This window comes from Myxocyprinus asiaticus, chromosome 28 (genome assembly GCF_019703515.2).
Source record: "Myxocyprinus asiaticus isolate MX2 ecotype Aquarium Trade chromosome 28, UBuf_Myxa_2, whole genome shotgun sequence".
Classification (NCBI taxonomy): Eukaryota; Metazoa; Chordata; class Actinopteri; order Cypriniformes; family Catostomidae; genus Myxocyprinus; species Myxocyprinus asiaticus.
The window spans coordinates 3,500,320-3,527,997 of record NC_059371.1 but is presented as its reverse complement, the minus strand read 5'-3'; the positions used below and the strand labels follow the sequence as shown (position 1 = coordinate 3,527,997).

At 40.4% G+C, this 27,678-nt stretch overlaps 1 protein-coding gene and 1 long non-coding RNA gene across 6 annotated transcripts in view; one reads left to right on the top strand and one right to left on the bottom strand.

Annotated features, from left to right (window-relative positions):
* Window positions 1-26,847, bottom strand: part of LOC127418918 (ribonuclease inhibitor-like) — an 81,695-nt gene extending 54,848 nt beyond the window's left edge. For 4 of the 5 annotated variants that reach the window (XR_007893565.1, XM_051659837.1, XM_051659839.1 and 1 more), the window contains exons 1-5: window positions 26,716-26,842; window positions 26,321-26,397; window positions 15,567-15,731; window positions 8,612-8,785; window positions 7,956-8,129 (exon numbers count right to left, since the gene is read on the bottom strand). Coding sequence is in view for 4 of the 5 variants with exons in the window: in XM_051659837.1 (XP_051515797.1) it covers window positions 7,956-8,129; window positions 8,612-8,785; window positions 15,567-15,731; window positions 26,321-26,373 (566 nt within the window). In the remaining variant the exon portion in view is untranslated. Of the gene's footprint in view, window positions 1-7,955; window positions 8,130-8,611; window positions 8,786-15,566; window positions 15,732-26,320; window positions 26,398-26,715 lie in introns of all 5 variants that reach the window. The other variant, XM_051659838.1, reaches the window with a different exon arrangement.
* The window catches only part of LOC127418969 (uncharacterized), a 983,530-nt gene that overhangs the window by 812,118 nt on the left and 143,734 nt on the right, over window positions 1-27,678 (top strand). The gene's annotated exons all lie outside the window — the stretch shown is intronic.

The window sequence follows — 27,678 nt, the reverse complement described above, 5'->3', positions numbered from 1 at the left end:
ACTTATAAAATACTAAGACAGATAACGACTAAAGCACATAACCTACAATTTTGAACTGCATTGCGTTTTTGGTTATTATATGTTTAAAACTCACATGCAAGTTTTGAGATAAATATTACACAAATAATGAGGTCACAATACTTAGACAATAAGTCTAATTCATGTAATGGAAAATTCCAATTCTTATTAAAATATTTAACAATATTTCATTTGATGCTTCCATGAAGAATAATTCTGTTCACTTTTTCTTTTTTCTTTTTGCCAGGAGAATATAACATATGATACAATGATATACATATGTAAGGGGGTTTAGTGGAAAGGAGGAGGCGAGAACCGGCTTGACAACTTAAATAACAATTTATTAACCAAAAAACACAACCAAAACACACAACTAAAAACACACAGTACAGCTGCCTGCAATTCTCTCTCTCTCGAACTGTCATCTCCGGCAGCCTTTATCCCTCGCGCGCCCCATCAGGCTGATTGGGGACCGGGTGTGTCTCATTCCAGCCCGGCCCCGCCCTCCTCGGCTCTACACTCCTCCCGGCGTTGCCTCAGACCGGGGAGCCCCCGGCATGACGTACATCCCCCCACCCTTCCTCTCCGGGGGGGGGGGGGGAGTGGGGGGGCATGCCTTATGCCCCGACTGCCGGCGGGTCCTCCCCGCCTTCCTCGACCTGGGAGGAGACAGGAGGGGAAAAAACAACAACACAAAATGGCGAGGGAAAGGCCAACACGGAGCGACAGAGAGAGAGAGAGAGAGGAGAGAGAGAACAAGAAACTCACCGGTTCTCTGATGCGCCGTCGCGCGGTCCTCGATCACTACTCCACCCTCTCAGGCGGACTGCAGCCGCTCCTCCCCGGGCGGACCGGTGTCAGACCTCCGACCCCCAGCGGACAGAACACCCCTCCGCGTTCCCGGCGTCCCGTGGGGACTCTCCTCCGCCCCTGGCAGCGGCCCTACCACTCCAGGCGGTCGGGGAGTCGCTTCCCTCCTCCCCCCGCGGACGGCGGTCTTCTCTCGACCCCTCCGTGTTCCCGGGGGACGGCAGGGCACTCCTCCGCCCCCGGCAGCGGCTCCCTCGCTCCAGGCGGTCGGGGAGTCCCGTCCCCACTCTCCTCGTGGACGGCGGCCGTCCCCGCGTCCGGGTGGTCGGGCTACTCCGTCCCCCCTCGGATGGCAGCGGCGCTCCCCTGGGTGGACGGCAGTGTCGAGGACCCTGCGACGGGAATCCCTCCTCATTCCCGGGTTTCGGCACCAGTGTAAGGGGGTTTAGTGGAAAGGAGGAGGCGAGAACCGGCTTGACAACTTAAATAACAATTTATTAACCAAACACACAACCAAACACAACCAAAACACACAACTAAAAACACACAGTATAGCTGCCTGCAATTCTCTCTCTCTCGAACTGTCGTCCCCGGCCGCCTTTATCCCTCGCGCACCCCATCAGGCTGATTGGGGACCGGGTGTGTCTCATTCCAGCCCGGCCCCACCCTCCTTGGCTCTACAACATATAAATTCATTAATTTACATTTGACAATCAAAGCACAGGCTTAGAGTCTTGACAGTTTTTGGAAGTTACAATTGTTTCAATATGCTCTCTAATGATGCTCACTCATAATGTCTGTGTATATATAAAAAAAATAGTTACACATGATCATTCTCTCTAATTAAATGTGAATTAATAAAATGCAAACAAATAACTCTCCGATGCATGGGCATCCTCGTCAATGCTGAATGTTGCATCAAAGTGTTTATCATGTGTCTCCATTGCAATGTCCCTCCTGTAAATCAGTGTTGTGGTGAACCTTCTTCTATTTTATGGCGGTTGGCAAAACAAGCTTAACAAACATTACTGCTGCAAACTGAATGGTTGTGACATTCTGAGAAAGAGCTTTGAGGTGTTAAGCCCTGGCCTGTTGAAATATAATTGTTGTAACGTCCCTTAATGGATTAGAGCTGCTAATGCTAATGGCACATTGGGCACATAACCGACACCGCGGTCGAAATATGACCTTGGAAAATCTCAGGATGAATTCAAGACAAGAGCCATTCACAAAGAGGGCCTGCAAGTCCCCAATACACTTCAACGTGGCTAGTGCTAATAGCAGCACATCTTTATAGAGCATGTGTGCAAACAAACTCACTCCAGCAGCTTAAACTGCAGAGTCGTAAGTGTCTCTAGCACCACTGACAGATCTCAAAAAGAAATGTGTGATGGGCAAGATGGAAAGTCTACATGCCATTTTCAAAAGCCTAGACCACGGCTTTCATAAGCCTAGCCAATGATGCTTGCTGATGAACAAAACATCCACCACAGCATGCCCGGAGCGAAGCCATCACATAAACTTCAAGCATGGACAGGGAAGACCAACATCCACACGCTCCTGAAAACATGTGGCAGGGTAGGTTAAACCCCTCCCTTGTATTTGTGGCTTGTTGTGTCAGTACAGTACAGCCTATCAGCAGTTCGTCCCTGACAATTTAAAGGCTGGTACATGCCACTTCAGCCTGCAAACAGCAGTGAGACCGAACGGATCTGACACTACCCGGCTACAATGAATGAAACACATTTTAGCAGTGCATATACACACGTAGCAAAAATTGCCAAACCACAGTTTGTTAATAAATGTTATTTTATCATACTCTCTCTCTCTGTGTCAGTGTTCAGCATTTGGATTCAAACCATTGTTTTGGGCATAACAGAACAATCTGGCCACCATGGACCCATCTGACACAGACTCAGTCCATAAAGCTCTCTCTGGGCAAGGAATACTTCTGGGACAGCAACCAAGCCATGACAGGTCAGATCTCACAAATCTGTGAAAAGATAAATTATATTTCTGCTCTACTTGCTCAGTGGTTTACGAGTCCGACTTCCAATCAGCCCGCTCCCACAGCACCCCCTTAACCTCCTTCTCTGTTCATTCATCCTTTACGTGAGGCTCAGGTCCTGGATCCTGAACCATACGCCGAAGATTTAGGAAAATGTAAGTCCTTTCCTCTTCAGTGTTCTCTAGTTTTCGGCCAGCGGCCACATACATATTCTGAAGATGAGGCGAAGATCTCTTATGTCATTGGGCTCCTTTGGGGAAATGCTTTAGCATGGGCCACAATTGTCTGGAGTGGTCAAACCGCCTTGCTTAACTCTTTTGCTTCTTTTACTGCTGAACTTAGTTATGTTTTTGACCACCCTGTTCATGGAGCTGAAGCTGAGAAGTGCCTTCTCTCACTCTGTCAGGGCTCTCGATGTGTGGCTGAATATTCATTGCAGTTCCGCATCTTAGCTGCTGAATCAGGCTGGAATGATGGTACTCTTCAGGCAATGTTTTGGAATGGACTCGATGACCGAATTAAGGATGAACTGGCTGTTAAGGACAGATCTGACTCTCTTGAATCACTTGTCTCTCTCTCTCAATCATTCTAGATAACTGCCTGCGAGAACGCCGTAGGGAAAAATCCAGTCTCTCTCACCCGCACCTTCTTCTTGTGTCCTCCTCTCCCGACCTGAACGGGAGGCCATGGAGAAATACATACACGATTCTCTAGCTGCTGGCATAATCTGCTCTTCCTCTTCACCCTTTGGCACAGGCTTCTTCTTTGTGGCTAAGAAAGACAGCACCCTCCACCCTTGCATTGACTTCCATGGCCTAAACAACATCATCATCAAAAACAAGTATCCTCTCCCTCTCATTTACTCAGCCTTCGAACCACTTCACAGAGCCACTGTCTTCACTAAACTGGATTTGCGTAACGCCTATTACTTGGTGAGAATTCGAGACGGGAACGAATGGAAGGCTGCTTTCAACACACCCCTAGGCCACTTTGAATATCTCGTGATGCCTTTCGGACTCACTAATGCCCCGCAGTGTTCCAAGCCTTGGTAAATGATGTCCTTTGTGATTTCCTCAACTGCTTCATCTTTGTTTACCTCGAAGATATCCTGATCTCTTCTCGCACCCCTTCAGAACACATCATCCATGTCTGTCAGGTACTGCAAAGACTTCTGGAAAATCGACTATTTGTCAAGGCAGAGAAATGTGAATTCAATGTCAATTCAGTCAGTTTCCTCATCTACATAATCAAGGGTGGGCAGGTGAAGACGGATCCAGAGAAAATCCAAGCAGTGGCAGAATGGCCTAAACCTACCTCCCTAAAACAACTACAGCGCATTTTGGGTTTTGCAAACTTCTATTGTTGATTCATCAGGGATTACAGTCATGTGGCCGCACCTCTCACCAAGCTCACATCATCCTCCACCCCTTTTCGTTGGACTTCAGAAGCAGATCAAGCCTTTGCTAAACTTAAGGGTTTGTTCACATCACCTCCAGTGTTGATCCAGCCTGACCATCTCATCAATTAATTTTGGAGTTTGATGCTTCTGACTCTGGTGTGGGAGAGATTCTGTCCCAACGCTCCGCCCCTGATGGCAAACTCCATCCCTGTGCCGTCTTTTCCCACCACCTGTCCAGTGCTGAATGTAACTACGATGTCGGGAACCGTGAATTATTGGCAGTCAAGTTAGTCCTGGAGGACTGGAGGCATTGGCTTGAGGGAACTGAACATCCGTTTCTGGTGTGGACTGACCAAAAAACCTGGCGTACATACAGACTGCCAAATGACTGAATTCACGGTAAGCCCGCTGGGCTTTATATTTTGGGCATTTCAATTTCACTCTCACTTACCACCCTGGCTCCAAGAATGGCAAGACCGATGCCCTCTCCCATCAGTTTGTCTCCGAGGAGAACCATTCGAGCCCTGAAACCATCCTTCCTCCTTCCTGTATAGTGGGGGCTGTTACTTGGGAGATCGAGTCAGTGGTCAGGGAAGCTCAAAGTGCTCAGTCTGATCCTGGTAACGGACCCCCTGGATGTTTATTCGTTCCTGATGCTGTTCATTCCCAAGTTCTCCAGTGGGGTCATGCCTCCCTGTTCACCTGTCACCCAGGTGCCAGTCTCACCCTAGACTTTCTTAAAAGACACTTCTGGTGGCCTACCATGGACACGGATACTTGAGCCTTCATCGCTGCCTGTTTTGTACGCGCTCGTGGGAAGGCTTTGCATCGTCCTCCGGCTGGTCTGCTTCACCCATTGCCTTTTCCCAGTCGCCCCTGGTTTTACATTGCCCTCGACTTCATTACAGGATTGCCCCCCTCATAAGGTAAAACCACCATCCTTACCATTGTTGACCGTTTCTCCAAGGCAGTCTATTTCGTAGCTCTCCCCAAACTCCCGACAGCCCGTGAGACCGCTGATCTGCTGGTATTACATGTCTTCCGTCTCCATGGCATCCCACTGGACATTGTCTCTGATCGTGGACCGAAGTTCACCTCCCAGGCCTGGAAAGCATTCTGCTGGGCTCTTGGAGCGTCGGTGAGTTTATCTTCTGGCTTCGATACTCAATCCAATGGGCAAGCGGAGAGAATCAACCAGGAGTTAGAAGCAGCATTACGATGTGTAACAGCCCGTAATCCCTTGTCCTGGAGTATCCACCTTGCTTGGATTGAGCAAGCTTTCAACTCCCTTTTCAGCTCAGCCACGGGCATGTGTTCTTTTGAGTGTTCCTTGGGATACCAGCCTCTGTTGTTTCCAGGCAAGGAGAACGACATTGCTGTTCCATCTGTCCAAGTTCACCTCAATCGCTGTCGTAAGATCTGGAGAGATGTTCATTCTGCCCTCCTGTGTTTGGCTGAGAACAACCGTCGCCTTGCTGACCACCATCAGACTCCTGCACCCAATTACCAGCCAGGTCAGAAGGAATGTTTGTCATCCAGGAACATCCCGTTAAGAATGGAGTCCAGGAAGCTGTCTCCCCGTTACCTTGGCCCCTTCATCATCGAGAAAATCATCAACTCCTTTGACGTTAAGCTCAAACTACCCAAGTCTATGAAGATCCACCCCACATTCCATGTCTCTCAGCTCAAACCAGTGTGTCAGTCCACTTTCATCAAAACTTCATCAATAGCTCAGATGTTTGTGTGTGCGGGTGCATAAGTGTAAATACATAAATATATTATAAGTATGACACATGAAATGCATGCAGTTTTAGTATAGTGAGGCAGAAAGGCTGACCGTTACAACCTCCTCCTGTTTAAGGGCATCTTGTTATCACCAAAGGGAAGCATATAAACTCTGCACAGGAGAGGGCTAAAAAATGAAATCTGAAGGACACCTCACATTACACACATTCATATACACACACATAAAGAGCTGGGGTCAGTGGCTTAAACATTTTTTTCCTATGTTAATTTTTTCAAACTCTTTAGAGGGTGTTTTTCAAAACCAAGGTTTTACGACAGCCACCTTTTATGTGATTACATAACTGCAAAGGTTTGGGATAGAAAAATAAAAAATATACCATTAGAAAGCTGAGACCTTCCCTTACTATAGTGCATTAATCTAAAAATGTGATTCTGGGTACATGTGACTCAAAATAATGGATCAGGCCGCACACGTGCACACACAAACATATTTGTAAATACATCTATTGAAAGCCTGTTCTTTCGATGGAAATACTCAGATTTATGAGAGTTAGTGGAAGTGAAATTGTTACAATAAGAATGTATGCTGCAGTATGCGGCCTTCAGCAACTCTTCATCATACAGTACACAGTGTATTAATATCAAACTGTTGTATTAACAAAGTAGCATTGCTTGCAATCTGTACCCACATTTTTACAATTTACTTATTAATCTGACACACACCATATTGCCTTTAACCCTTTCTCTTAAATTGTCTATAACCATGTTTTCCTCTTAATGGATGCATTATTGTACGATTGAGAATGTATAAACATCACTCCTTTTTAATAAATTAATTGTTTCAACTGAAGAATCACCAGATTAAATGAAAGTGCAGTCACTTTAGAAAGGCAAGATCTGGTCTGTGTGCAGAGTCTTTTGTTCTTTGTCCGAGGACACAATTAAAAACAACATTGTCCCAGCTCGAATGTTTGAAACAACCCCCTTAATGATTTTAGACTATTTTGATTCCACTTCACACCATCTTTGCCTATGTATCAAATGTTGTTCTGTTCAGTTTTGGGGGTAGCTAAATAAAAGCAGAGATGCTATTAACTTAACTACAGTTTTCAGTAGTGTGACAGTAGCACAGCTGTTTTAAAATAATGTAGCTTTTCCAAGTCCAAATCATTTAGTCAACTGGTTTGTTCTGACAAACAATTGGTGAATCCACTTTTGGTGAATCAGTCTGTTAGGACAATTCAAGTAAATGCACCAGTATAAATAAATGCCACTACAAACTGCACTCCTAAACACTGTTCTTAATAAAAGAAAATAATCTAATATGCATTCCAAAATTATGCCACAAATGCCAAAATTATTCATGAAATATAATCAAACCTGAAAACAGGTGCATGTAAGTGCTATAAAAGATTTATAATGACATTTGTCTTTAAAGAAATAGGAATAAATAAAAAAGCAACCATGCTTCCATTGTGCGGGCATTCTTGAGATTGCTAAATATTATAAATGATTAAAAAAGTGTTTAACTTGGGTCTCCATTGGGTAACATCCAACCAGCAATTCAATGCTGCTGTGGCATTCTTGTTCTTCTTTTTCTCCTTTTACTTTAGGTTCGCAAACCTAGCTTAAGGTGCATTACTACCACCAACTGGACTGGTTGTGGTGTTGTGAGAAAGAGCTATGAGGCTTTCAGCTCTTGTGAAAAACTGAACCCCGAGGGACACCTTCTCACATTCATTACACACATTCACATATGCACATCTAAAGAGCTGGGGTCAGTAGCTTAATTTTTTTTTCCTATGTTAGAATTAAAAGCAAAATATATGTAAAAGAAGAAAAGAGAGAAGTGGCATTATTTCAGTGATTTGATAATATAATAACATATGCACTGTTGACAAAAAGGGTATTGAAACTGAAAAGGTTTAATGCAATATCATATCTATTAACTAATGATAAAATATTAAAACTCACTGTAGATTCTCCAGTTTACAGAGTGGATCCTTCAGTAGATCAGAGAGCATCTTCACTCCTGAATCTCCTGGTTTATTATAGTTCAAATTGAGTTCTCTCAGGTGTGAGGGGTTTGATCTCAGAGCTGAAGCCAGAGCAGCACAACCTTCCTCTCCAATACTGCAGTTCCACAGTCTGAAGACAGAAGTAGAAAACTCCTCACACTTACTGCTCAAAACCCAAATTCTATTTAATATGTCAAATAAACAATCAGTGTGTAACTGTTATGTACTACGTTAAATAATCAGTGTTTGTGTGTGTGTGTGTGTGTGTGTGTGTGTGTGTGTGTAGAGAGAGAGAGAGAGAGAGAGAGAGAGAGAGAGAGAGAGAGAGAGAGAGAGAGAGAATCTACTGGTTATGTAAATTTTATATATTTTACACAATTCATAGAAATTCATGTTTTTAAGACCAGAGCTGAACAGCCAACTAAAAATAGTTTCATAATGGATTCCTTTTAATGATTCTGCTAAAGTATAGGTTATTTTGTATAGTAATAGTGTCAAAGTGGGAAAAAGTACAGTTGAGAAGTAAGTCTTTATGCAGACACAGTAAGGAAGAGGAGAAACATACATGATATCAGTTCAACAATTTAATGACTGTGATATATCATCACTCACTGTAGTATCTCCAGTTTAAATTGTGGATCTTTCAGAAAATCGGAGAGCATCATCACTCCTGAAACTCCTGGCTTATTATAGTTCAGATTGAGTTCTCTCAGGTGTGAAGAGTTTGATCTCAGAGCTGAAGCCAGAGCAGCACAACCTTCCTCTCCAATACTGCAGCCAGACAGACTACACAGAGAAGGAGAAAAACCTTTCACAGCTCAACACACATTAGGTCTCATTCACTAACTGTGCGTACACACATATATTGTGCGTAAAATCTGATTATGAACATTTTCAGACAGAAATCATGATTCCTCTATAAATTTGCTCTAAAATGTTTTCTAAATCTATGATCAAATTTAAACCATTTGAAAACACACATATGCAAAATCACATAATCCTAGTGTCCTTATTAGGCATTAATGGTGCCTTCACAGATGTGCGAATTACCCACTGACACACCCCTGGCCCATACGGACACTGGCTTTCGGACCTCACACTAATAACAGCTTGGATGGTCCTTTTCCTCTTTGGCCCGGAGAACTTGATGGCTGTTTTTTTCAAAAATTATTTGAAATGTGGACTCGTCGGACCAAAAACATGGTTCCACTGTTCTACTTTCCATCTAATATGAGACCGGGCTCAGAGAAGTCGGCAGCACTTCTGGACAGTGTTGATGTATGGCTTCTGCTTTGCATAGTAAAGTCTTAACTTGCATCTGTGGATGCAGCAGCAAATGGTGTTGACTAACAAAGGTTTACTAAAGTAATCCCAAGTCAATGTTCATGATATCCATTACAGATGAATGATGTTTTTTAAGACAGTGATGTCTGAGGGATCAGAGATCATGCGCATTAAGAAGTGGTTTTCATCTTGGCCTTTACGCACTGAAATTTGACCAGATTCCTTGAATCTTTTAAATATATTGTACACTGTAGAGGGTGAAATGCCCAAAAATCCTTCCGATTTATCTTTGGGGAACATTGTTCTCAAAGTGCTGGATTATTTGCTGAAGGATCTGTTGACAAATTGACAAGTCTCAAATGATCCTTGCTCTTGAAGGACTAGGCTGTTTTTGGAGGCTCCTTATATACAATGACATGATTGCATCACCTGTTTAACATCTCCTGTTTCACACTGCCTTTCTATTTCAACTCATCACAGCGTATTGCAATCATCTGATTTGAAATTACTGTACATTTTCAAAACAATAATGAAATTCACAAGGTAAAACATCATATAATGTCTAGTTGTAGTGCTAGGGTGAATATAATTGACAAATCACTCCTTTTTGTTTTTTAGCATTTTTCATACTGTCTCAACATTTTCGGTATTGGAGTTGAGGAATCACTGCAATTTTTTGTCAAATGGTGCTTAAAGCTACACTACTGAACTTCGTGCTCTTTAGGAACATGTGGTTGAAACTTAAAATTGCAAGCAACTTGCGGAAGGACACTTAACTTGAGTTGTCTTTTGGCACTGCTCTTCTACGTGGATGAATCTCATAATTTAAGGACTCTGAGATTTTCACCAGCAGAGCTGGAGTCATGATGTCCTATTATCATGTTGATATCATGTTACTGGGTTAAACATTTAAAACAGAAATATTACTTCCTTTGAGGAAGATAAACAACACTCTTAATTAGAAATTTTGAGTGAATTAATTAATGAATTTTACACTTTTATAGCAATTTTCTTACACTACACTCATAGTGCATTTACAAACAGAACAGGGGAATCTCCTCAATAAGCAGTACTTACCAGTATACCTAAATATGATTTTTCAAGTGTTTTATCTACTGTTAATGTTTGTATTGTACTTCACTTATCAATTTAAGAGGTGAAATTGTGAGCTGATAAGGGTTCAGTGGAAGACTTTATTATTTTTATAATATATTGAACAGTCTCAGTTGATAATGCAAGTAAACCATAATCCTACAATAGGATGTCTATGCACTGCACACAATAACACTGTAAACTTAAAACTAAAAATGATAATTCAATTATTATGGGGATGAAATACACTTTATTAAACATGAAAATAATAAGCAGAAATGTGCAATATAACAATTACGATAATAAGTTTCCCTAATCCTTTCTGAAGCAGTAAAGTTATAATAAAGAAATGATTACACGCTAAACAAATTACATTTTACTGTGCTATTAAATCAGTACATCATAAACAACCAGAGATGGTTATACATCTCATGGGGAACTACCTTGTAGTAACTTTTAAACAGCTTTTCTTTAGTGTGAATGACAAGACTTATAATGTGTGGTCTGTTCTTTAAATCCTGTAGTCTCCATGCTTCCCTATCCTCTTGTTTGTCATCTGCAAGTGCTATGTCCCAATCACCAGTATCAAGATAGATATCTCACAATAGAGCTCTTCACTTTATAGTCACGGGCAGGCTTGGGGAGTAACGGAATACTTGTAACGGTGTTACGTAATCAGGATACAAAAAATGTGTAACTGTAATCCGTTACAGTTACATAAAAACTCAACGTATTCAGATTACAGTTACATTTGGTAAAAAAAAGATTACAATTTTCAGTATATAAAAAAATAAACAAAAGATCCTCCTAACATAAAATGATAAAGACCGCTGCTTGCTTTAAAGTGGTACAGATATGACCAGATGCACGCTCGAGATCTCTTCTGGTTCTCTCTCGTGACTCACGTGAATCTGGCGCCACTTACTGTCACATGTGCAAATAACACCTGTCTCACACCAACACTGCGCTCTCGAGGCAAACGTGGCCAAACCATTAAAAGTGCTGTTTCATCGCAATGGCCAATGGAGGACTATTATAATATTATAATTCTTGCCTCTTCAATGGAGAAACAACATTACAGTTCAGTGTAATTTACCTTCCAGCTGTGAAGATGAAGTGATTTTCCAAGGACCCGACATATAATTTAAAGAAGCATTTAAAGGCAAGACCCACACGAAAATCACGTTAGCAAGGACAGCTAAAATTAGTCATAACTGTTCCCTAATTTTGCCATCCGACCATCTATCGATCATTTTCGTGGGAGCAGGAATAGGCCCGTATTCAGGTACACGGGATCCCCTACAAAATCTTAGTGACTTCTCATTTCCATCTTAACATCACTTGAAACTCTAAAATTGTTCTAATGTTGTAATGACAATAGTAATTGGGACAGCATTTATTTTTTTTCTTTTACGCTCCAGATTGTACACATGAATACCAAATGATTGAAAATATTATAATTATTTTCAGGGGAAAAGTGCAATGGATAATTTATCTGATTTTGATACTTATTATAAATGTATTGTTAAGAACAGTTCAAAAGTATGGGTGAGGGAGAATTACTGGCAAATGTAACATTTTAAAACTCATAGAAAGTATGAAAAAATAAATCAAGACACCCTAAAAAGGTTTAAATCTATTTTGATCTATTCTTTAAAACAAGATGACATGCACTGGAGGCATTAATAATAATGATGATGATGATGATGAAGATAGCCTGTGTTCGACTTATTGCAGTAGGAAGTTCATAAATGGTCAGTGCCAATTAGTCTACATGCTAACTGCAATACATGGCAGAATTCAACTTTGTAGTGTTTTTGAGGTATATCCTGTCAGATTTTGTTTAATGTTAACCAAGACATAATTCAGTGCATCTGTTCTAACTGTATTTGCTTGATGAGAAAATAATCTACGTATTTTCTGTAACAGATAGAGGACTGACCTGATTTGGTTAAAAATGCGGAGTTGTTCTACATTTGAACATATTCTGTTTTCCTATTAAGGAGGCAGTGTCCCTGTTTTTCATTGTTTTTTCTTATTATATAATAATAGCTACATCACACATAACATTATTCAAACACGGTTTGTTTGCATTCAGAAGGTATGATTAAAAGTCTTCGAGAACATATTGCTTTTCTCTTGACTTTATTCACAAATGCGATCTAAAAGTAATCTGATTACATTAATTTCTTATCAAGGTAACTGGATTACTGATTTCATTTTTTTACTAAGTAATCAGTATTTCTAATGAATTACATTTTAAAGTAACCCTCCCAACCCTGGTCACGGGTGCTACTAGGCTTAAAGGCTAGAAAAGCCTGTTCACGACAGACAGCATTCCATGATGAGTGAAAGGCTTCTCTGCATTTGCAATGTTAACAGTAGATAATCTGCTGTTTTTCAGCATTTATTGCTATTGACTCTTTTCAGAAGCATATCAGCACCCTCAGGAGAGAATTAGTCAAAAATGGTCATGTAAGAAAGATGCCAATGTATGCATTGTGTCAGAGCTGCAGGCACTTACAAGTCATGCACGGCTGTCTTGCCAGGCTTGGTAAAAAGACAAAATTTTATGAGGAGGGGATACCGCTGGGTAAAGTCAGGTCATATTTATTTGTATAGTGGTTGTGGAGATGGGGGTGTGGCCGAGCGACGTCTGTGGAGAGCGAGGCCAGGAGAGGAAGAGCAGTAAGGATTGCCACCTGTGGGAAATTATCTCTAACAGCTGGTTTGTGTTGCAGTGAGAGCTGGAGAGGGATAAAAGGGCAGTCTATACCGCCAGAGAGTAGAGAGAGAGATGCAAGCAGCAGTGTTCATGTGTGCATTAATTTATGTTATGCTGAAAAGCATACCGTGGTGTTACGCTGAAAGGTGTGCTAATAAAGACTTACATTGGATTGTTTATCTGGCTCCCGCTTCCTCATTCAAAGAGAGCTAGAGATTTATCACAGTGGTTTTCACAATACACACCTTTTTAAAGCAGCTTTACAGAAAGCCATGCCTTAATGTTTTAATTCCTGCAGTGAACAACATTATAGAAAATTGTACCTTAATATCTGTAATGTTCTATTGCCAGGTGGTCACAATCTCACTCTCTCAGGCCAGGGAGCCCTATGCACCGAGTGTCTGGCATTCGTCATCTGGACAGGGCTGTTTGTGCTTTGGCACATAAACTGTCTGGAGCTTTTGGTAGTCTATCTGACCCTCAAAATGTTTTGATTAGATGTGCAGGGGTTTCATATCCTGATCAGTGTGGGCATCACCTCAGCAGTCGCCTGAGCTGGATTCCTGGTTGTCTGAACTATGGAGTTGACTTGCTCTCATTTGAGGGAATTGTACCTACAGAATGTTGACTACAAGATGTTTAGAGGGTATGAAACATATTCAGGAGAGCAGAGGTGGACCTGTTTGAAACCCCTTAACAAAAGCATTGTCGTCTTTGTTTCTCCCTTGCAACTCAGGGACATTTGGGAACCATTGCACTAGTGACCAAGTAGCTTCTGGACTTGCAAGGACATGTTCCCTCCTATTCACTTAATGCTATGCAAAACTAGTAGTGGTTCCTGAATCTAAATACATTGTTGGAACTTCCTACTTGGGAGATCTGGTACAGGAGGGATCTGCTCTCTCAAGTTCAAGGGAAAATCTGGCATCCGCAGCCAGAGAAGTGGAGGCTCAATGTGTGGCCCTTAAACAGCTCCCGTTAGAGGGATAGGGTCTGATGCCACTGGTTACTGATACCATTCTGCATTCCTGAGCTCCCTCTAAGAGGTGGTTCTATGTTTTCAAAAGATGTCTGTTTGCCTCATGGTGTGCTTCTGTCAGCTGATCTGTGCAATGTGTTCTGTGCTTCATTTAGGAGTGCTTAGATGCTGGACTCACCCATTCCATGCCCAAAGTTCATGTGGCAGCAATAGCCATGTACCATGCAGTGGTAGATGGTTTGTGTGTTAGCAAGCATCCGTTGTTGGCCAGATTTATGAAAGGGGCATGAAGCCACATTCCATCTCACCCAGTGCATGTCCCTGCGTTGGGCCTTTCTGTGGTGCTTGAAGCACTTGTAACTTAACCATTTTCTAGGAATTTTTAATAAAACCTGATCATTGCAAGGATTCATACCTGTAGATGAAAATCTGTCCCAGCATCTATAAAAACTTTTTTTTTTTAAATCCTTATCCAGTAATTGTTCCAGCGCGACTTCCTGCATGTACAGTAAAACCTCTGCAATTGATCTAGAACACGGCAGCGCGTTTGGTTTTCAACGAGCCCATGAGAACGCATGTCATGCCTCTCTTCATTGAGCTGCACTGGCTGCTAATGGTTGCTTGCCCCAAGTTTGAGACATAAATGCTCACTTACATAACAGCCACTGGTTCTGTGCCCCTTATCTATACTCACTACTTCGAGTCTGTGTGCCCTCTAGAAGCTTGCACTTGGCTGGTGAACAGCCATCTCACAGAGACACAAAAGCACTTTCACGGACTTTCACTTCCACTGTTCCTCGCTGGTGGTATGACCTTCAGAACTACACCTGAGCAGCTGATTCTCTAATTACTTTTGAGAAACATCTTAAGACACATCTCTTTATTGAACACTTGACCCAAGCCTACTAAAGCATTAACTCTTTAAAAAAACAAAAACAAAAAAAAACAAAAAAATTATTCTTTCAATCCATAATTTCACCATGGTCTCTTACCTTCCTCCCTATTTGCACTTCTCTGAGCAATTTGAAACTTTGTATTGCTTAATTGCCTCCTTATGAAAAATCACTATATTCCTCATTTGTAAGTCACTTTGGATAAAAGCGTCTGCTAAATGAATAAATAAATGTAAAATAAAAATTATAAATATTTGTGATTGGCCCATTCTGACCAATGATGCAAAAAGTAACAGGTACCACGTGACAGCGCTGTCTATGTGCTGCTTCAGCAGTGGTCTGGACCTATGTAAAATAATTTACACCCGATTAATGATAATTAGAAACATTAATAAAAACTGAATCCAAATTCTGTGTGCTGCACTGTATCGTAAATTTGTCAAATTTGAATGGATCTAAGCCAATTAAAAATTATCGTTGCATGGTGCCCCCACCCCCACCAACCATTTACAAATTCTAAGCAGAAATTGTAAATGGAACTCCTAATGATAACTAATGATAATTTATTACTAACGATAAAATATTAAAACTCACTGTAGTTTCTCCAGTTTACAGAGTGGATCCTTCAGTAGGTCAGAGAGCAGCTTCACTTCTGAATCTCCTGGTTTATTATTGTTCAGACTGAGTTCTCTCAGGTGTGAGGGGTTTCTCAGAGCTGAAGCAAGAGCAGCCCAACCTTCATCTCCAATACTGAATTTACTGAGAAAAAAAAACACACTTACAGCTCAACACACAAATTCAATTCATTTATGTCAAACAAACAGTGTGTGCTGTTTATGAATGTGTTTATGTGTGTGTAAGATAATCTCTTGACTTTTATACAATTTACCTAATCTATTAAGGTAGAGGTGATAGCAACTAAAAGCATCTTCTTTGCACTGTGCAAATAGTGTTAGATGCTATTTGCACCCCTAGTTAAATAATAACACCAAACATTGATTTATTGAGTCCCTTAGCCACCAACCCCTAAACCTAACCCTAACCTTCCCTTACAAAAATTAACCATGGTTTTACTTCAGTAACCATAGTATGACTATGCTATATTATAGTAAAATCATAGTAACCACAAAATTAAAAGATGGTTACTATATTAACACCATATTACTGTATTAACACCATGGTTAATTCCATTAAAACTATGGTTTCTGCCCAAAAATACATGATTACTAGTGTAATAAGAAATGTAATAAGCGATGCCTACCGCTAGGTGTCAGAAGCATGCAGCAACAGATGATGCTACCCTTTTAAGGAGAACACGAAAGTAGACATATGAAGTCAAGAAAACACTGTGATTTAACGTGTGATAGGAGTGACCAACATACGCCGGGGGGGGCGGCGGCAGGGGGTGTGTGGAATAATAGGATTCAAAACAGTGTTACAATGAATGCAAAATTTAATACAGTGAAAAAGACACTCTATTAGCATAACATAAATATATATAAATAAATTAAATTTCCAACATTCTTTTGAATGTCTATGTACTCAAATAAAATATTTGATGCCATGAGTGTACCTTCATTTACTATTACTATTATTTTGAATGGCCATGGAAAATGAAGCAACGTGATAACAATTTTACCTGGTCGCAAAAAGTAGTCCGTTAATTTACCTGATGAACTTTCACCTTTTGCTGACCCTTTATGCTTCGCAGAGCTAATGTGTGCTTCTAAATCACTTGCACCTTTATTAGCAACTGACACATAAGTGCCAGCTTTACATGTCATACATTCTGCTTCCCACGGATCTCGACCTGGACTAAACCATGGGATTTTTTTGTGCAAATCTTCTGTAAATTTGCACTTTCATTTGGGCATTGTTTCCACTCAGCTGTCATTTGCTGCTACTGTCAAGCAACTGTTTGATGCCGATCACAACAGCGCTTCGCGTGTTCGCGGAGAGACTGAAAGGCAGGAATTTGGCCAATAGTTGCTGCAAGCCTCTTATAATCGACCAATTGGTGTGCGAAAAAGCAGGACTTACAAAGAGGGGTTAAAGCAATGCAAATATGCGTGCACACACAATGAAGTATTAGACCAGATGCACATCAAAATGCAAATAAAGCCGAATCCCGGACATTTTTGCAAATTTAGAAATCTCGGCCGGATGCTTTTTTAAGGTCCAAAAAAGAGGACATGTCCGGGAAAATGAGGATGTATGGTCACCCTAAAATAGTTCCCCAGTAGTAAATGTTTCAGATCACACACACTGACATTTAGCATTGTTTCCATGGTGACTATATTACACCTGAGCTGCATCTGTCACTGGTCAGAGATCACAAACTCGACTGTTACATCAATTTAAGTTGTCTTGTGGTATCTGTAAAACATATAGATGTTTTTTATGAATGATCTATGATACTATTATATTACTGCAGAAGTATATTTTAAGGGGAAATTAATGTGGAAAATAAAAAATATGATAAAAATAGACCATGACGCAAATTTTACAAGTCCATCAGAGTGGGAGATAAAGATCATTTGAAGTGATCCAAAAAATAGATGAGGCTAAGAGGAGAAACAAGCATATCTGCTGAGTTATGGCAGGCAACGCACAGAGGCACAAGTGTCCTTCACTCTAGTGTGCATTATGACACTGAATTAATAAAAACACACACAAATACAGCAACCCACATTGTGTTCTCCTTCATGTGCACGTTTGTGATGACACAAGTTGAGGACGGAATAGCACCAGATTCTGAAAGAGACTGAAACCAGACAAATGTTGCGGGGGTCACCAGGAACCACAGCAAATGTTCCCAGTATGAAAACCACCCTAAATATCAAAAATGTTTTCATATCCTCCAGCTACATGGATTCATGGTCCAAGTATGTTTTCACACTTGAGTCCTCTTTAAAGAACCAAACTCACCGTAGCGTTGGTCTGGTTTCAGACTCACTAATGATTCTGTCAAACCCTGGAGCTTTTCCATCATCAATTTGCGTCATCACAAATATGCACATGATGGAGAACACAACGTGGGCCACTATGTGTGTTTTTAAAATTAATTTAGTGCAATTATTCTGGTGATGTTTCGTTCGTGAATGAATTGGTCTTTTTGAATGATTCTTTTAAGTGAACTAATTATTTTTGTTCACCTCCATACACTGACTCATATTTTCCGTTCACTGATGTCTCTCCCTTTCGAAGCCAATGAGCTCTGCTACTTTTCATGCCTGTAAAGACTGACTATAGCGTGAGCCAATCAAATTTGAGTGAGGGCTGTGAAGAAGAATGTCATTGGTTTCACCCGCTGAACGAACACGCCCCTTCACTGAACCAGAACGAGACGTCGTTTGTGAACAAACTGAATGGTAAACTCATTTGTAAATGACTCCTGAATGAAGATCTGCTGAATGACTGAACGAGACGGAGGCATGCCATTCGTTTAGTTCAGCATGTGAGTCAATCGCGTCCATACTTCTATTAAATAGATTTTTTGCGATTTCTTGGGATAAAATGGGTAATTAAAAATATTATTTTTAGTCATAATTCAAGTCATTATTATAATTATTTTTTCTTTTTTTCTTTTCTTTTTTACATTTGTGAGCCTAAACAGAAAATTATTAGACTTCTGTTTTGTTTACCCTTACAAAAATTAACCATGGTTTCACTACAGTAACTATGTTTTAACCATGGTATTTAGTTACACCATAGTTACCACGCAATTAACCATGGTTACTACTACAATATTACTGTAGTAAAACCATGGTTTCAAGCCAAAATAAAAAGAACAAAAAACAAACATGAATACTACAATATTACTTTAGTAAAGCCATGGTTAAATATTTTTTTAATGACTTAATTACAACAATTACACACAAACTCATGATAAGAAATGTCACCTTGATCGCTCTTGTTTGAACGAGCCTTGTGACAGTGCAAGCGCTTGTCTACTTGTGTCTTTCAGCTTGCATGTTAAGATGAATGGAAGAAGAAATAGTTCCTATCCTGCAAATGTATTTGCTAATATGGCCTAATCCTTTGTATTTCACATTGAAGCTTATGATTATTGTTTATGTTCATGGTAACCAAATAATAATATCCCTAGTTAAAAATTTTTTTTTAGAATCAATATTTTTGTGTGAGGACCGATATTTTTGATACAACATCAGTATTGGAGGTATCAACACTTTAGAATTGATCTGCCCATCCCTACTTCTGTGACCCACAACGTTCCCCTGCCACTCACGGTGCATGTGTGTTTTTGTTCAACTGGTGATGTCATCATGCTTAAATCAGCAAAAATGCATGCACTAGTTATTTTACTTCCTGAACAGAAAGTTTAAAGGCAGAAATGTGAAGCTTACAATTTTATAAAAGCACTTACATTAATTATTTCCTAAAACGTATTAATTATTTTAACTGTAAAGTTGTTTAAATAATATTTTTTACAGTCGTTTTAGGATTGTAGCGTTTACCAAGTTACATCACCATGGCAACAAAGTTGTAAAATTGTTTATACATTTACACAGAAAAGGTTATTAAGTGATTTTATCACACTAAAATCATGTTAACACGCATATCGTTAACGTCTTGTGGCTATACTTTTGAAACAGTGAGTATTTTAAAGTTTACAGATTGGCCCCATTCACTTCCATTTAAAATACCTCAGCGTAACATCGATTTTCACAGTTTTTTAAAGAAAAGGAGGGACAAGTCGAAATAAATTTTTGTGGTAATCAACATTATGCCACAAATGCTGTTGATTGAGCTTAACTTGTACTGAATGCAGAATATTTCTTTAAAAGTCCCATTTTGCATTCACACTTTTAAACACAGCTCATTTATAAAAATATAATATTGATTATAAATGTAGCCAAGTGGAGATATTTCATGTAATTTAACTCTAGTCATAAATTGGACGTGGCCCCTTTAGGAACCAGAGTTCCCTATCTGTCACTCACTCGACGTTGTGTCGATGTAGTGACACTAGGGGTCACTCTTGGGAGCCCGAAACACCTCTGGTCTTTGAAAAAAGGCCACTGAAAATTGCCGAGTGGTATTTTCATACCACTCCCCCACACATATGTGTATAAAAGGAGATGGTATGCAACCACTCATTCAGATTTTCTCTTCGAAGCCGAACGGTCGATGCTCACTGAGCTGAATTCCCACAGCTGTTCATTCACCTCTGCTAGATCTGGCTTCTCCCCCCTCTGCACTGGTGCACTGCAGAGAACGCCCCTGGGCGCAGAAATAAAGAGTATATTCTAAAAAAAAATAAAAATAAAAAAAAGTATATTTCTCCAAAAGAGCGGCACACACGGAACGTCTTTTTAAAGATGCGTCTTTTTAAAGATGACTTTCCGTTTGTGTGTTATTCATGGTTGCGGTCGTAATTTCTTGCCTTCTGACGGTCGCGATCGCTGTCTTGCGTGTCTGGGCGCTGCCCACACGGAGACAGCATTCGTGGATGGGTCATGTACTCATTGCGAGAACATGTCCATGGCAACAATGCGGATTTGTAAGAAAGCAAGCCACCCCAGTGGCTCCCCGCCCCGGTCCTTCTACCTACGGGTATGAAGCCAGCGCGGCTAGCACTGGGGGCGATTTGGGGACCCCAATGGGACCACCTCCACCGGGTATCCCCCTACGGACCTCCCATTCCCCAGCACGCTCGTCTGCCCCAATCAGGCTTCCGGATGAATCCGCCGGCTCGTCTCACGGCGAGTTCGACCTCTTGTTCGTAGCCCGCGAAGGTGATGAGCTCTTGAGCGCAGCATCGGAGAGCGGGTTCGTCCAGTCGGACGTGGAAGTCTCAGCTGGGCTCCCCCCTTCAGGTACGGTCGCCCAGTCACAGGCTGACACGGAGATGACGGACATGCTTTCCCGGGCAGCCGCGCTGTTGCTGTATGCAACAGGCACGCAGCCGCTGGCTCCTGGACGGGCCCGCGGCTACGTTGGCACATCAACTGCCTCGAGCTGTTGGCAATTCTGCTTGCCCTGCGGAGGTTTCGGCCATTGATCCAGGGCAAGCATGTGTTAGTTCGGACAGACAACATGGCAACAGTGGCATACATCAACCGTCAAGGCGGTTTACGCTCCCGTTGTATGTCGCAACTCGCCCACTGTCTCCTCCTCTGGAGTCAGCAGCACCTCAAGTCGCAGCGAGCCACTCACTTCCCAGGCGACCTCAACACTGCAGCGGACGTGCTGTCATGACAGGTTGCCCTCAGGGGAGAGTGGAGACTCCACCCTCATGTGGTCCAGCTGATTTGGAGTCGATTCGGGTAGGCAATCACTCCAATTAGCCAATTAGCCTATTAGAAGCTAATTGGCTAATTGCCTAAAGGCTTGACACCATTTTCTGGAATTTTCCAAGCTGCCTCCAAAGGCACAGTTAACTTAGTGTATGTAAACTTCTGACCCACTGGAATTGTGATATAGTCAATTAAAATTTAAACAATCTGTCTGTAAATAATTGTTGGAAAAATTACTTGTGTCATGCACAAAGTAGATGTCCTAAACGACTTGCCAAAAATATAGTTTGCTAATATGAAACCTGTGGAGTGGTTAAAAATGAGTTTTAATGACTTCAACCTAAGTGTATGTAAACTTCTGACTTCAACTGTACCTTAGGTCAGCGATGAGCAAGGAGATGATCTCGGCACTGACACTAATTTCAATTGAAAGCAATCTGAAGGTCTTTGAACATGAAGGACATAGTGACATTCACTTTAACCAAGGCTCGTAAGCAGTGTTTTTAAAGGTTTGGTTCACCCAAAAATGAAAATTATCTAATCATTTAGTCATCATCATGATATCCCAGGTGTGTATGACTTTCTTTCATCAGCAGAACACATCTGAGGAAAAATATAAAAATATAAAAATATCTCAGCTCAGTAGGTCCTTAAAATGCAAGCAGGTGGTGATCCGACATTTGAAGCTCCAAAAATCACAGACAGTCAGCATAAATGTCATCGATATGAGTCCAGAGGTTAAATTAATGTCTTCTAAAGCGACACGATCGCTTTGGGTGCAAAAAAGATCAATATTAAATTAATATTAATATTTACATTTCTTTTGAACTATAATCCAACGCTTCAGGAGAGGGTGGAGATCACGTGGTCTCTTGTGTGAAGTATTCGTGTTGCCATGGATACAGAAGTAATCTCACTTTCTCCACTCGGTTGTGACATCTTGGATAAGCAGACAAACGCACCATTGTGAGTAAAGAAACTGATAAATACAGATCTAAACCAAAATCAACCAAGCTACTGTTCAGCGTTCCTCCTACTCACTTCTAAATGGCTGTGACTCACATGCGTCAGTTCTCGCGTGTTTCAAATGCCAATGCAATTACGTCACGTACGTACCACTGCTCACCAAAAGTGAATATTTAGAGTTATGTACTTACATTTTGATCTTTTTTGCACCAAAAGTGATCGTGTCTCACAGGACATTAATTTAACCACTGGTGTCGTATGGATGACATTTATTCTGACTTGGAGTTTCAAAAATCGGATCACCATGCAATTGCATTTTAAGGACCTATTGAGCTGAAATATTTTTCTATTTTTCTTCAAATGTGTTCTGGTGAAGAAAGAATGTCGTACACACCTGGGATAGGCCTATTATGAGGGTGAGTAAATGATGAGAGAAGTTTCATTTTCGGATGAACAAACCCTTTAAGGTGACTTCAATCTTCTGTAAATAGTTGAAGACTAACATTTTGTTTTCTCGGTGAGATTTGATTCCACTTTGAGTTCCTATCTGTAAAAACACCATGTAGCTGTGAAAATAAATACCTACTCTTGGACAGATTCACTAAGAAAGAATTGAGCCCCGTTAAAGTGACGTTTTCTTGAACATGCTCTGTCTGCGCTCGTTTAGTGCCCAATTCACTCAAGGAATTGAATGAATAAAATCATAAAACCGCTGCTGAACACAATTTGCACCCACAATTCTGATTTTGCAGGCTGATTCTGAGTGCTATATAGTGCATGATGCTGCAGACCACTGTATTTGACACACCCTGCTGGGACTGCATAACATCATTGTGAACCTGACTCCTTAATCATCTTTTAAAAATGCTGAAAGTGCGCTTGAGTACATCGGAAAAAGTTTTGTTATGATGCTATGAGTGAACAAAACCGTAAGATAACAGTTTGAGCATTAAAAGGTAACATCTGGATATGTCATGTTACAATGCTCTTCTCCATCATTTGATCATTATCTTATTAATTACTGCTGGTATGATCAGTTAAAAATGTTCACAAACACAATTTTATTCTTTTCATTTGTGGTAATGGCACAATCTAAATTGTGGTAGGCAATTTTAGTGAATGAAGCGCAATCTACAATGAGCCTAATTTACGAGGAGTGGCGTGTTTGCGCAGAAAGGAATTACAATGACATAGTTTCAATACTCAAGACGCAGCACAAATTCAGTGCTGATTGCACCTGCTAAAGTAGATTGTGGGTGGTTAGTGAATACACAGGTTTTAGCATTAAAATACCACTTGCAAAAGTGAAGCAACTGTTTAGTGAATCTGACATTCTGCTCTATGTTCTGTTTGATTTTTTAACTTCTTTCAAATTTGCATTGTTTAGATCTCTGGGTAACATGAGGACATAATAACAACAACATAGAAATCTGTCGGAAGGCCCCCATCCATTTATTTTGCCTGGGGGCGCCCACATCCTCTAGATTCACCTCTATATTAGCAAACTGTACTCTGACCACCTTCTGACATGAGGCTTGTATCATGAAGGTCACTGAATGAACTCAGGGTTTCAGGATTGGTTTCAGGTTGGCAGATTCAAAACAATCCAATCAGGCTTAATTGGTACCATGATGCAGCTCGTCAACTTTCTCTGTCAACTCAGGCTTCGATCTTGACTTTAAGATTAGATTACGCGCTCGTGCACATGAATGACTGACGTTTGCTGCGCACAACCAAACAATTTCAAAGATGGAGAGAAACGATTTTGGAAATATACCAAATGAAGAAAGTAACATTTAAAATTAATAATAAAAGTCTGGAATGTGAACATAAATGGGATTTGCTTAAAAATATTATAAATGAATTTAGATAGATTGTTTCCTTTAGATTCTTCGATTAAAATATGATGTATGATCTCATTTAATATAAAAAAGAAGGTGATGCCTTAACTTTCTTTCCACTTTATTTGAAATAAAATATAACATGTAAATGAATGAATTACACGTTATTTATAGAATATGTTGTGAATGGTTATTCAAAATAACATCGTGTTTTTTTTATTTCTCTTTCTTGATTAACAATTTGTACATTGTCTTTAGTAAATAAAAATAAATAAAAAAATAAAAAGCCTAAAAAAGGCTACTATTGTTTCATTAAATAGTGAGCACTTGGAATACTGTATGCAAAACATTGGTATGCAATAATAAGACGTATTTGTAAAATACTGTATGTTCATCTCGAGTCCATGAAAGAGAGAAGAGGTTTGGGTGGTATTCACCCCTTTCCATAGCAACCTTGAGCTTTTAATATTTTAAAAATGATTATTTTTTGCAGGTATCATAGTAATCCATCTTAATGGCTGTTTTATAGTTAGCCTAATAAATTATGTTTATATTATTTTTTGCTATGGCTAAAGAGGGTAAATAAAAAGCAATTACATTTTAAATAAAATACAACACTCTATCTGCTGAAAATCTACATTTAGATTCTCAAATAAATAATTTATCATGAAGAGTTGATTTTGTGGATTTCTAAGATTGTATTTGTAAAGTGTGCTTTAAGAGACACGGGGGAGTGACTTGATTGCATCAGAGATGTTATTTTACTCACAGCTGATTGGTTCAGCATCTGTTAGCGATCTGTAATCCAGAACGAAACCTGTTCCGTAATAGGTTAGCCGTGTAGCGTAAGTTGCTATTGCGAAAAAAGCCGACCAACTTTCATGATACCAAAAACCTGGGGTTGTGGCAAACTAAACTAAAACTTACCTGGCTAGCCACCGAAACCGGCTTCATGGTACAGGCCTCTAGTCTCTGTTCGGTTCACTTTTAAGGGGTCTGATATCGTTTGTAGTGTTCAGATATGTCAGAAATCCCACAAACTGCACTCTGAAACTAACAAAGCGTGAAAACACCCTAAGAAATCAGATTCTGTGCCCATATACAGTATACTACATGATTTTCTGTGAAATCTGTCAGCTCTGACTAGTCCAAAATCTTTAGACTGGAGCCAGCTAGCACCGACTCGGCCCAATTGCAAATCAAGGTGTTAAATCAGTGTTAAAATCGTTAAGTGTAATCCAGCCTTTAGGTTCACTGTTTGTTCAATTCATTGACATGTTTTGGACTCCCGAGTAATCTCCATCAGAACTTTGTGATTGTCCTAAAGCAGACTTCTTACAGCAGTGCATCCTGACCTTGAAATGCTCAAACTGTAATCTTACGGTTTTGTTCACTCATAGCATCATAACAATTGCATAGCATAACATCAAACCATTTTCCAAATGGACGCAATGACACATGCAAAGTTTCATGTCAATATTTTAATGCTGTGCTGAGATTTAAAGCATTGCCTCAGATCCGTTTTTTTTTTTTTTTTTTTTTTTTTTTTTTTGCATCTTGCCATCAAATTCAGTGATTTCACCGATCAAAAATCTAAAACAAATTACACAAATTGCCAGCATGGTCTGGAGATGATTTGTCCTAAATTTGGGGAAGATCTGATGAACGTTGTAGGAGTTAAAAAAGTATGTTTTCAATGAAATTCAGAATGGCGGAGGAGAAATGGCTGACCATGGCAAAATTGGTATCATTGTTCCCGGCATGGCCCAAGGAATATAAAGAGACCAGTCTCATGACAATAAGCCAAATCAATTAAAGTTAAACATTACCTTAAAATGTTTTACCATTAGGTGCCGCTGGCCCCAAACTTCTCTGGTACCTTCAGGGCATATGAGAGTTTGAAGAACTAATAACTGTTTTTGCCAAGGTTTTCCAGATTAGTGACATCAAATCTTTAGGAGATACTAAGAGTTTTGTTTGAGGCACTTCAATGAGCAGAACTGTGTATTCCACATTTATGTCTGTAAAATAATCTCTGTTTATTAACTCTGGATGTATAGATGGTTATTATTTTCCAGTGCACTCTTTAAAGTTTTCTGTAGCCATTTTCGGATACTGTTTTTCTACACTAGTCCATTTATGTGGTATAATCTCAATCAGTTTCAGTTAAGCTCACATCTAAATGGCACATAAATGCAAAACACACTGAGAAAAACCATAATGAGGGCCAGATTTTATGCTGCACTTTAAAAGTTGCTATGCGAGACTACAGTTCTCTTACCTTTCTGTTGTCTTTGTGTTCCTCTCTGCAGAGTGACTCTCTCCGGAGGCCATATTACCATTTAAAAAGTTCAAGACCTGCAAAGGAACAGAAAACACACATACTGGCTATTCAAATAACATTTTCAAATGCAGCTCTGTGTTAATTATTAACAGCTGTTAGATGTCTCACTGTAACTAAACATCCGGAGGCTTAAACAGATCTAGTTTTGTGAAATTAATTTGGTTCATTAATATGGTTTAGTTTTGTATTGTGAATGAAATTAGATCTGAGTGTTGTGTTATGATATGGTTTAATTCTGACTTGTCAAGAGCTCTTGATATTTACTTCATCACTGACTAGAATATCACCAACAGAATGCCATTGAATAATAATTACAAAAATGCGAGCCCTACCCTTACTTTCACTGGTTTTTGTTTCAGAAAATGTATAGATTCCTTTAAACACAAATTATGAAACTTGCTGTATTTTCACTCCTTACAATATGACATTATTTTCTGCCATTACTTTCACTTCCTCCTGTCATCTGACTGTATCTGAGGAGGAGTCTAAAAAATTACAAGAAAGATTTAAAGGCACAGCACTTATTTAATCAGGGACTATTTGCACTAGGTGTAAATGGCACCTGGCACATAGCGTGGCTATTTGGGCTCCAATAATCTGGTGGAAACACTAAAATTGAAGACAAAATGCACCTCTATTGTCGCTGCAGTGGCATGGGGTATAATGATGGTGTTCGTGTGCTTTTGTCATGCGGATGAGATTTCCATTCCACTTTTTTCCCCATCCTGTTTTCTGTCTCCACTCTTTTTTTTTCTTTTTTCTCCCCTTTTTCTCCCCCAATTTGGCATGCCAAATTTCCAATGTGCTGTAGGTCCTCGTGGTGGCATAGTGACTCAACACAATCCAGGTGGCGGAGGATGAATCTCAGTTGCCTCCGCGTCTGAGACTGTCAATCCATGCATCTTATCACGTGGCTTGTTGAGTGCGTTACCGCAGAGACCTAGCGCATGTGGAGGCTTCACGCTATTCTCCGCGGCATCCATGCACAATTCACCACATGCCCCACCGAGAGCGAGAACCACATTATAACGACCATGAGGAGGTTAACCCAACGTGACTCTACCCACCCTTGCAACCGGGCCAATTGGTTGCTTAGGAAGCCTGACTGGAGTCACTCAGCACGACCTGGATTTGAACTTGTGACTCCAGGTGTGGTAGTCAGTGTCTTTACTTGCTGAGCCCCACCCCCCACCCCTCTGCCTGCCAGGAACAAACAGAGGCACCTTTTTACAATGGGTAATTTTAGCTGGCTCTTGCTCATCCCATCAGTCTCAGTAGTACTTGTGGTTTTGGAA